Below are 11,245 nucleotides of genomic sequence, written 5' to 3'. Positions count from 1 at the left end.
AGTTACATGAAAAAATTAATAGCAAGATTGTTACTCTTTATCATGCTTTAATCTTTCAGGGCCTGTTTGGCAATGGGAATACAAGCAGAATAAGCATATGTAAATTCTTAAAATTTTGAATTCTTCATTTGGATGCACCAGATCGGAATTGGAATACGAAGTAAAATAGGAATACATATCCCAATTTTGGCCCAAAAATGAGGTTTTGCAATTCCACCCAAATAGGTGTTACTGGAATACGTATTCCTATTCCAATTTTATTTATTTTAGAAAACATAAATTTTGGGGTTCGTGGATTCCCCATCAAATTTCGACTAAACCAAATAGAGAAAGGAATACGTAGCCCCATTTTCTATTTTAAAATAGCTATTCCTATTCCGCTATTCCTATTCTCGTAGCCAAACGAGCCCTTAATTCATGTCTCAAATGAGAAGTAATCATGTATTTGTGCCTTGTCTTACCTTTTCCTAAGTAGAAACAAGTTATTTGTAAGAATCCTTTCACACTTTTTCTTCAGACACCTTTTCCGCAAGAGATTATTCATTATGATGGTCGACATAGTCTTTTTACGCCCCTATTATGTAGGGGACAACAATTCTATCTCCACAATGTACAGAGTTTATGGGGGCATTCATGAGACATCCATACATCATTTATTCAATCACTATTAAATATGAACTACATTTGGATTCTCTCTTTTTGGGTAGGGTTGTTTTCCAACTGGTTTTCTCCTCTCTTTTCTTTTGCATTTGTGAGAGATCATTTGTATATGGGTAACCGACATGGCTTTTTAGTTTAGATCAACCATTACATCTTGCATTTTTGCATAATGATTCCATCTCCCCATGTTGCACTTAAGAAGGGGATATTAGCGCGAGTGTTGCTAGTAAACAGTCAAAGTAGATTGTACCTTGTAATTGCCTAGTAAGGGAGCATATTCACATGTTAACTTGGCTCCGAGGCGATAGTCTATTAATTATAATGGGACCATGCTTACTTATGTTACTTTTCGTAGCATTAACATTTAATATTTGCATTAAGCATTTAATGTTTTCCACAATAGAGTTTTTCATACTACCCCATATCTCATATCTCAATCTTCTATCGAGTTCATTAACTATCATACTCTCTTCTAAAAGGAATTTTTATTTTTGTTGGGGATCTTAGAATCGGTCATTCCAAAAATATGATTGTACAATATTCTCTATCTTCTATATGTCTTTTAACCTTCTACAACTATATCTAAGAATGCTAATAATATATTAACACCCGATAACACAAATATTATAACAATAATTATTTCCAAACATTCTACATAATACTTAATCATTAATCATCACCATTAACAACGAAGGGTGCAAAGACATGTACAAAAATTACATAAACACGTTGTTACATGTTCTAAGAAATATTCGTTCCTAACTATCAAAGACCATTCATTAGCTTCATTAAGTCGGTGTGACCTGAGGATAGAAGTTAACTAAAGCTGAAAGCTACACGCCACCAAAAAGGAAGATTAAAAAAGTGTGAACAAGGAAGTTCGCTAAACCGGTAAACAAGACGAGGAGCCGTCTTCACGACCCAGCCCACAGAACTTGGCATGCCCAGCAATATAATCACGGGAAGCTTCATCGCCTGAACGGAATTTCTCCAGAAGCCCACAGCGTTCTAAAAGGTACCACACCTTTTCAACAATATCATCGAAGAAACAAGACACACCGCACAGGCGGTGGAATCTCGCCCTCGTCACTACAAAATGTACCGACTGACGTATAAATGCGAGAATGCCACACACAGAAATGAAAACGAGACTTCCCAAAACCACCCAAGAGAGGGTATCAACTTCAAGCGCCAGCATCGCGTACACGGCACAAATAAAACCGTAAGCGGTGAAGCCAAAGCTCCAACAAACTACTACACTGTTGACAGTCATGAACAACATCTTGTCCCCTGTGGTGAGCTCTGAGCTCATCTCCCACATTATACAAACAAAGAGGGAGAGAAAGAAGGCTGAGCAGCCAAAAATAAGGAAGAGCTTAAATGAAATGTAGGATATCAGAATAGGGCTCCCTCGTTCCTCTTTTACTTCGGTGTCCGAATCGAAACCGCCAGGGACGGTGAAAGCAGCCGCACATGTCATGGCCGCCAACAGCGTTGCCACAACTAGTTCTGCATTGCGCCTGTCATCGTAGGCTTTGTTTACCATTGACCTTGCGCTTATGTACTTTTCATGGCTCACCTTTGGCGCACAGTACATAAATGGCTTGGGCTTCCCTCTAAAATCTGCAAGCCTTCTTATCATTCTGAAAGATTCCTGATACTCCACAACCTCTCTTGCAATTTCAAATGGTGTCTTGTCCTCACTGTTCAGCGCAAGCTTGTCCACCTTATCTACCGTCAGCAACAAATTCACCATCTACACCACCAAAAATGCAGGAGGAAAGAAAGAGGGGGATCAATTAGTTGCTGAAGTAATTATAAGGGAAGTTTCAGTAGAATTCCAAAACACAGAGAGAATAGTGAGATGAAGCCAACAAAAATAATCTTACGTGCTCAAATTTGTTCCTTGCTGCAATGTGTAAAGGTGTGTCTCCCGCTTGAATAATTAGCTTGTCATTCTGGGTATCTATAACTTGATTACTTTTATCATCATCAGTCGACTTTGTGGTTGCTGCACTTTGCAAGGGATTGACTTCTCCATCATCAGATGCCTTAATTGTGTGACCTCCATCTCTCCCTTGATTTGGCAGGTAAGGTTGATTGATAAGGTTGGACAAGTCTACCTTATTCTCAATCAAAAACTGAACAATTTTGACTTGGTTGAACTTCACAACAAAATGGAGGGCGTTTTGTGTGTGGGTTATTAATAACTCCACAGCTTCTTTGAATCCCAAACTTACTGCCAATTTTAATGGAGTTTCTCCTTCTTGATTTGTACAATCACACAAGCTGGGAGTTTCTCCTTCTTGATTTATAGAATCACCCAAGCTGGCATCCAAGTTGACCAACTGTTTCACCAGACCCACGCCGTTTTTCCTCACAGCTAAATGCAAAGCCGTCTCGCCTCTTTTGTCCGGCTTTCTTACTATTTCGCTTAAACCTGCATGAGTCACATAGTTAAACGAGGGAAACAAGTAAAAGGTAGACTTTTAATCTAGAAGAAGTTTCTATGAAGAAAATGACCTTGGACTTTATGAATCTTTGCTGCAAGCTCTCGTAACAAATCTGCACTTCATAAATCGACCAGTTGAGCCAAACCAGCAAGTTTAGGAATATTATAGCTTCTAATCAGAAAAACAATAAAGATTGAAGAGAAAAAACCTGGGTCTCCTGTTGTTACTGCCCAATGGAAACATGTTCTTCCCTGCCACGTCAATAACAAGCTCGGTGGATCCGCAAGTTTGAGCAAATCTTTCGCAGTTTTTGTATCGCCGTTTTGACAAGCCACAAAGAAGCTCATTTCGCCCGATTTATTCTCCATCTCAAGGAAAACCTTTCCTCAGTTTGCCGCTGAAGCCCGTTTCTTGCTCACGAAAAAAATACAGCTGTCATAAAGTCCATCTTTGCCTCTCCGTTTTAAGAGGTTCTTCCATTACCAATATCAAAAGCGTCAGCATTTATTGTGCCCTGTAAACTCAGCTAAACTGCTGGAACTATCTCAGCATTTAAGGGTACCAGTATTTTAGCTGAGTTTACATAGCCCCCTTAAATAGCATTTATCAAAAGCGTCAGCATTCATAGTGCATTGGAGACCTCAAACTTGTGCAGCTGATGTGGCATCACACTATTGGTTGTTTTTTGAAAAAAAAAGACACTTCTTATTCGCTTATGGGTAATTATCATTAACATGAACAATTTTAAAATCACATCTATTTGTACAATCTTGTCAAAAATGTTGGATATTAAATTAACAAGTGTGAGTATTAAGTTAACAATTACTCTCACAACCATTGGTACTTAGTCAAGTACTCATCCTCTACCCTACTTTATAAGAAAATTAAAAAAAATAAAATTAATCACTTTTATATATATATGACCGAATCTCATTAAAATTTCTATCTTTAAAGTTCAGACATCTATGATGTCAAATGTACTATAAAACAACGAAATTTAATGCTTACCTCTTCTCAAACCATATGAATTGTACATACTTTATTGAGGTCGACATCTTACCAACCCAGTAAAATACTCTGAAACGAGATACACGCTTACCCTCTTCCCGAGACTTGTGTGACTGGCGCAGGGCCCATCTCACCGAAAAATAAAATAAACGAAATAAAGTCTTATCCCCGCATCCAGAGTGTCAATCTCATTGCAGAACGTTGATTCCAAAAGTTGTAAACCAGGAGGACAAAATTCTTGGAATCCTTGAATTGGTTCATTAATTTGATGAGTTAGAAACTGAAATCTCTGGTAGAAGTACTCGTAATGGGTCAGTATAATGTTGGGGACTGTTTTCTTTTTCACATTTTCAGTAGCTTTTTATTAGTTGGCATTGGCAGCGCAGAATCAATACTCAGGTTCATGGGCTTAAGCTGCAATCAGAGCATGGAGAACACAGATAATGTAATGGGATTCTTCTTGGCTTGTCGAAATACCGACATAAGGACTGCAAAAGAGCTTCTCAAACATCTCGATCCGTCAAGCTTGTTGAAAGCGGAATGGGAGGGAAGGACATGTTTTCATGTGGCAGTAATTGCAGGAGACCAAGGTTCAGTCTCTTCATACACTCTTTTGTTTTATTTTATCCAAATCTATTCTTCACCTGTGTTTTTCTTATTTAATACATTTGATTCATAAAGTGCAGATTTGTTCCGAGAGCTAGCAGATCTGTTCCAAGCGCTAGCACCAAAACTGCCAATCCAAGGTAATTCTCTAGTTAAACTTGTTTTTACCTAAAATAAGTGGCTAAGTTTTACTTGTTTATGTAGCTTAACTACGCGGTTTATGCAGACTGGAAAGATATAATGAAAAAGGTAGACAAAAAGGGCAACACGGCTTTACATTTAGCTGCGAGGAAAAATTACGTGGATCTAGCCAAACATTTGGTAGACTTGGAAGCCGATTTGTGTGACTGTGTCAATAACGAAAGAGAAACTCCACTGAAATTGGCAGCGAGTTTGGGATTCAAAGAAGCTGTAGAGCTTTTAATAACTCGCACATCAAACGCCCTGCATTGTGTTGTAGAGCTTAACCAAGTCGAACTTGTTCATTTTTTAAAAGAGAGGAATCATGGAAACTTGTCAGCACTTATCAATAACACTTACCAGCCGCCCACCGCAAATGATGCCGATAGAGGTAACTGTGCTACAAAGTCATCTGATAATGGAGGTAACTGTGCTTTAAACAACCACCCAATTGTTGTAATTGGAGACACGCCTTTGCACGTTGCAGCAAGGAACAGATATGACCACGTAAGATTCTTTTAGGGTTTGATGCCCACAACTCTATTCTCTCTCAGATTTTACTGATACATTAAGGTTTGGGAAGGCAACTAATTGCCCTCTTTTTTTCTCCTTTTTTCGTGGTGTAGATGGTGAACTTGTTGCTGAAGGTACGTGGGGTGGACAAGTCTGCCCGGAACAGCGAGGACAAGACACCATATGAAATTGCAAGATAAGTAACCCAATACCACGAATCATTTAGGGTTATAAGGAAGCTGGCAGATTGTGAAAGGAATCCCAAGGCATTCATGGAGTGTGTGCCACAGGTGAGCAATGAAAAGCGGGTGAGAGCGAAGGAAGGGGTGGAGGAAGCGTACAAGGCAAGGCGCGATGCAGAATTAGTGGTGGCGGGACTGTTGGCCACCATGACATGTGCCGCTGCTTTCACTGTCCCCGGCGGCTTTGAATCGAAGAATGTTAAAGACCGAGGGAGCCCTAATCTTGTGTCCCTCGTTTCTTTTAAGCTCTTCCTCATTTTCGACTGCGTATCCTTCTTTATATCCCTCTTTGTTTGTATAATGTGGGAGATGAGCTGTGAGCTCATCACGGGGGACAAGATGCTGTTCATGACCATCAACAGTTTGGTAGTTTGCTTCAGCTTTGGCTTCACGGCTTATGGATTTATGTGTGCAGTGTACGTGATGCTGCAGCGTAAGGTTAATACCTTCTCTTGGGTTGTTTTGGGAACTCTCATTGCCATTACTTTTTGGGCTCATGTTGCATTTTTCCATCAGTCGGCACAGTTTGTAGTGAAACGGGCTAGATTCCACCGTCTATGCGGTGTATCTCGTCTTTTCGATGATATTGTTGAAAGGTTATGGTCTCGAGCAGAACGCTGTGGGCTTCTCAGACGTCTCCGTAAGGGTGAGGATGTTTCGCAGGATTTAATCACTGGGCATGCTATGTGTTGTGGACTAGTGAAATTCATCCGTTCAAATGATGATATTAACCCTAGTGGACCGACTTCTTTACATAAGGTTAGCCGTGACGACTCCCCCTTAAGTGCAACGTACCAACTCCACTCCCGTTCTGCGTCACCGTTCCTCGACCGTACTCGATAGAACAACTAGGTTAGCTGTAACTGTTCGTTCCCTTGTTTACCTATTGCATGTAAATCTGTTACCCTGAAAATTCTTCAATCTCTCAAGAAGTGGTATTTATAATTTGCTACATGGACTGGCTGCTTTTGCTTGCTTGGTGTATGTGATAACGGGAAAGATGTGCTCTGAAAACCCAACTAGTTATGGTCGTATGCCTATATTGTAGGTTCTTGCATTTTGAAATAAATGAATATAACTATTTGTTTGGATTCATGGTTGAAGGTTTTGATCATTTCACGGCTTCACTCTTTGTTTGAAGGGTTATCATAACTTCTCAATTGAATTTACAAATGGTTGTTTCGTCTTCATTTTTATTTTCATTTTCATTTAAGGGTTAAAACATGAAAATCAGTTTTCAAATGTTCAAATATTTGTTGAAAAGCTCTTTGATTCTATCATTCAATAACATAGTTTCAATGCCACGAGAAGACTTTTATTCCTATGAATTCCAAAATCAATTCCTTTGTTGATAAACGGATTGCTCAAAAAGAGATGTTTCATGTTCTTGGCCATCTTATTTTCTTTCTAGAGTTGTAGGTTTCTTATTGGCAAGTTGCTCTTGCTTGGACATCATATTTATTTTTGGACTTAGGTTTTCTATTGGCAAGTTGCTATTGCCAACTTTTTGGTGGAAGCCCTATCTTTCCCAAGAAAATTTTAATTGTGTTCCCTTTTTCAATCTTCATATAAGATTCTTTATAGTAATTTAGAAAAAATTAAAAAAATCATTGTAATTTTATTTGGGCTTCAATAGAAAGCTACAAGGTTTTTCATTATATTGCTTAGGAGTTTTGTTGTCTCCTATGGGATGGTAAAGGATTGCGGCTTTTATATAGAGTGTTTTTTAATGTATTTAGATAGCAGCGAAAAAGGGGAAATGAACATGTGGTACATAGGGCTAGAGACCAGCCGGTTTTATATAGTGTTTTACACTTAATGCCATTTAGATTATTCATATTTTTCACATGTGCAAATGAAGCATTAATTTTTTTGATTTGAAATTGTATGTTATATCTAATTATCATTCTAGATGAATTTCTTATAAGGGGAATTATGTTTCAATCATCATTCTCTCCATGAAGATTACATTTCATATTAAAGGAACCTTTTTCTTATGAAAAACATATGGAGATCTTGTAAGGCTTCAAAGCTCTAGGTTTCTAGAGTGGTTTAATGTTCAATGACAAGCTTTCCATCAACCAACATAATATCGTTTGGCTCCTTATTTTGTAAGACAAAGATTGCTTGTTTGGAAGGTTTCATTCTGTGGGTGCTTTAGATTTCCCAAGAAGTTGAAGTTCAAAACTTATAGAATGCGTTCTCTAGATCTTTCATGACTATATTTATGGAATGAAATTGAAGACAAATTTACGTCTCCACTATGTATCATGATACTTTTTTTAAAATTATAATTGTGAAGATGATTCTAATTGATATGGTTCTTAAAATTTATATCAATATTTTCCAATCATGGTGGATATATGGAAAATAGGGTCCAAATACCATCTTTTACGATAAAAAACCTTTCATAAAGATTGTTGGTTTTATCCCTATTTTCTCATGGTTTTTATGTTAAGCTACTAATGACATACGTGATAGCCAGACTATTTGTGGCTATGTAGATTTAATACCATTTGGTTGATTATTTTTACTAATAATCAGCTTGTTTGCTTTGATGTATTCTTTTCAAAGGTGTACTTGTGGAATCTAGGTTATCTAATTTAGGCATAAAAACACTCATTTGTCTTTAGATAAGTAGTCTAGTATTTGGAAATTGATCCATGCTTTTTTCAACACTTCTCACTTAGAGTTCTTTTCTTGGCACATATTCCTTTTTATGATATATGCATTATATCCATCATAAGTTAAACTATACCTATCACACTTTCAAATTGGAGATACTCTCCAACATATGGAAAGCTGAAAAAATATCAGCATTATTTGGCAACCCCTTTATTTATCAATATATTATACTTTTTCTAAAGCAATCACTTATTTGCATTATAATGCAGGTTTTCAACTTATAAATAGTCTTCAAGCACTATAGCAAGTTCCCTTATGCAATATCAAGATTTCCTCCAACTCCCTCCTAATAGGTGCTAGCATGAATGAAGTCTTTTTGAACAAGGTACCCATGATACTCACTCTTAGGCTTTCACTTAATTATAAGATGATACTATTGATAATGGACTTGATTTTATCTTTCTTGTAGATGCTTCACTTCTTCTCCACCTATGCAGGAAAATTCATGTGGCCTAGTTATTAGTATACATTGAACTTTGATGGTGCTTTTGAATACAACCCTAATCGAGCTATAATTTTAACACTAATAAGGAATTTAGTAGAATCTTAGTGGCTACCATTATAAGATTACTAGGTAATATAAATAATATGGTTATTGATGGGCCTTGAATTAACTTTTAATAAGAATGTAATTGACCTTAGGATTCAAAACTTTAGGAAAGAAAAGTTTTCAAAATTAGAAACTTGAAATATTTATTCAAATGTACTAACTAATCACTAAGTTCAATAGTTATGAAGTGATGTATTCTTACAAAGAATCGAACACCCTAAATGATAAAGTTTCCAACATTAATATAGGCAATCAAATATATTTCCTAAAAATAGAAAGTTTGTCTTGCTAGAAATCTCATAAGCATTAATTCTTGGAGGATTAGCTTGGTTTTAAATAACTTTCTTATTCTATGCTAATTCAATGCTTTTTATGTTTATGTACTATTGATTATGTAAGAAGGGTTCTGAAATGATCTGAAACCTTTACAAATCATTAAAAAAAAATATTAAAAAAAATCTAAAACAATAGAACAAGGAAATTAGCCAAAATATAATAGATATGGAACACATTAGGATACATATAAACTAAAATATGGCCTTTGAGTTGTTTATCTAACATCATGATTGGAGGAGGGAATACTTTATTTCTAAGACTACTTTTCCTAAGTTGGCATATGTCCAAGTAGATCCATCATCAAAGAATAAAATCATTTAACATGGGAGGAAGAAGAAAATCCAGAATGACAATAACAACTATAAGTAAAAGGGTAGGAAAGGGTTGTGTTAACCAAATTCATGGTTAGAGGAACACTCTAAGAAGTTAGTAGATGAGTAGTAAGAATGACTATTTTATATTGAGGATGATTAGGAGCATTAAAATCAACTTCTAGTCATATGATAATAAAAAAGGAAAAAAAGTTTGAGCTACAAGAGAAACAAGATATAAAGGAGTCTCTAAAGTAGTAGAATCATCATCCTAATTAGTAGAGCAACTAGTGAGATAATAAAAAGAGCATTCATCCACGAAGTTCAATAGGTTTACATGGAAGAGTCATAAGGTTAGTTTGAGGAAGTTTCTCGTACCAAAATACTTCTACAACAAAAAATATAGCACTCATAATCGAACAATTGTCTCCAAAGAATTTTAATTTTTTTGAGAGATCAATATGCTATAAAAATTGATCATAAGAACTATGAGAATATTTTGTAGTTTTCAAATCCACTTTTATTAAAAGGCCTATAGCATCACCTATCCTCATACAAGTAGATTTGTAGAGATAATATAAGGAGAGATCATACAGTTTTATCTAAATAGGAGAAACATTAGTAGACTCTTTTAGAGTGTTGAAGAGGAGGTCAATAAATAGATGCAAAAACTATTCTTAGTGCCTATTAGCTAAAATTATTTTTTATCATTATAAGAATGAAAACCAATAACAAGGAATCCTCTAGCACTAGGGTAAATTTCCAACTTACGCTCTACAAGAGGCATCTAGTTATTTGAAATTCACTACTATAGGTCACTACGTGATGACCATAGATAACTACATTTGCATATCAAACCCTTACTTGAAAACAAAGACTCATTGCAATTACTTGATATCCTAGATGCACTTTCACTCTAGCAGATACATAATCATGTACCTTATATTTCTTGTATGTGTCTTATGTAAAGGACATACACAAGAGATCTTTTAAGGAGTATTTTAGTGATGACTTGCTTCCAACCCCAAAACCATGGCTCGTACAATTAGTAGAAGACCCCCACTAATTATTAGAAAAGAAAGAATATGGGTAGTCTTTTTAATCAATATATAGACAAAATCTACTTCTCAAGTACGTAGGAGAAAACACAAGCGCACTAACAAATCCTCCTCATCTAGTTGTAGGCTCACATGACATGCAAGAATCCACACTAACCCTAGTTGTAGCATTAAGCAATTACATTGAAGCTAAAATTGTTGGAGAACATTCAAACCTCATAAATACCAAGTCTACTATAGGGTTAAGAACAACAATAGAAGGGTCATTAGGTGGAAGAATATGGCTTTGAATCTTGGAATGAGAAATATGACCAGGACACTTATTCTCTATAGAATAGCAATGCCATATAGGTTTGTATAAAATTTTAATTTGCATACACAAAATTTTTGTGTGATTTTCATTCACTAGATCCTTATAATTTGTCAAAGAAATGGGGAACACATTGAATTATCTTTATTTTTATTTTTGTAATCATTTAATTTTGTGTGGTGAATGCCCAAACTATTATGAGCAAGAATATGAATCATGTGTATACTTATATTATACAAGTTTTTGCTTCCAACAAAATCTCTTAAGCTTTAGCTTGAAATAAGTAGCCTTAGATATTTTTGTGATGTTGTCTATTGAGTCTAACGTACTTGC

General features: G+C 36.0%; 3 protein-coding genes across 3 annotated transcripts; 2 read left to right on the top strand and 1 right to left on the bottom strand.

Annotated features, from left to right (window-relative positions):
* Positions 1-1,296: 1,296 nt before the first annotated feature.
* On the bottom strand, positions 1,297-3,631 carry LOC149577345 (uncharacterized). The gene is made up of 4 exons (XM_089823599.1): positions 3,322-3,631; positions 3,184-3,225; positions 2,550-3,100; positions 1,297-2,416 (listed from the first exon to the last, which is right to left on the bottom strand). Exons 1-4 carry the CDS (start codon positions 3,479-3,481, stop codon positions 1,544-1,546), a joined length of 1,626 nt encoding a protein of 541 aa, XP_089679725.1. The 5' UTR covers positions 3,482-3,631; the 3' UTR covers positions 1,297-1,543.
* Positions 3,632-4,286: 655 nt separating this feature from the next.
* On the top strand, positions 4,287-6,757 carry LOC149577343 (uncharacterized). Its single transcript, XM_089823608.1, has 4 exons — positions 4,287-4,711; positions 4,808-4,867; positions 4,954-5,414; positions 5,534-6,757. Exons 1-4 carry the CDS (start codon positions 4,429-4,431, stop codon positions 5,618-5,620), a joined length of 891 nt encoding a protein of 296 aa, XP_089679734.1. The 5' UTR covers positions 4,287-4,428; the 3' UTR covers positions 5,621-6,757.
* Positions 5,693-6,757, top strand: LOC149577344 (uncharacterized). The gene has a single exon (XM_089823619.1). It carries the CDS (start codon positions 5,693-5,695, stop codon positions 6,503-6,505), a length of 813 nt encoding a protein of 270 aa, XP_089679745.1. The 3' UTR covers positions 6,506-6,757.
* Positions 6,758-11,245: the final 4,488 nt, after the last annotated feature.

The sequence above is a fragment of the Cupressus sempervirens genome, chromosome 1 (genome assembly GCF_028749045.1).
Source record: "Cupressus sempervirens isolate cs-2001-9-10 chromosome 1, ASM2874904v1, whole genome shotgun sequence".
NCBI classification, from domain to species: domain Eukaryota; kingdom Viridiplantae; phylum Streptophyta; class Pinopsida; order Cupressales; family Cupressaceae; genus Cupressus; species Cupressus sempervirens.
The sequence above is the reverse complement of the archived record's forward strand: the minus strand, read 5'-3'. Positions and strand labels throughout refer to the sequence as shown.

What these genes read in the sequence shown, in the direction of transcription:
- LOC149577345 (XM_089823599.1), bottom strand. Translation starts at nt 3,481, where the DNA reads ATGGAGAATAAATCGGGCGAAATGAGCTTCTTTGTGGCTTGTCAAAAC. An exon ending in AGTAACAACAGGAGACCCAG is followed by an intron (nt 3,226 to 3,321) that starts GTTTTTTCTCTT and finishes TATGAAGTGCAG; the next exon opens with ATTTGTTACGAGAGCTTGCA. An exon ending in AAAGATTCATAAAGTCCAAG is followed by an intron (nt 3,101 to 3,183) that starts GTCATTTTCTTC and finishes TGACTCATGCAG; the next exon opens with GTTTAAGCGAAATAGTAAGA.
- LOC149577343 (XM_089823608.1), top strand. Translation starts at nt 4,429, where the DNA reads ATGGGTCAGTATAATGTTGGGGACTGTTTTCTTTTTCACATTTTCAGT. An exon ending in AGTAATTGCAGGAGACCAAG is followed by an intron (nt 4,712 to 4,807) that starts GTTCAGTCTCTT and finishes CATAAAGTGCAG; the next exon opens with ATTTGTTCCGAGAGCTAGCA. An exon ending in ACCAAAACTGCCAATCCAAG is followed by an intron (nt 4,868 to 4,953) that starts GTAATTCTCTAG and finishes CGGTTTATGCAG; the next exon opens with ACTGGAAAGATATAATGAAA.
- LOC149577344 (XM_089823619.1), top strand. Translation starts at nt 5,693, where the DNA reads ATGGAGTGTGTGCCACAGGTGAGCAATGAAAAGCGGGTGAGAGCGAAG.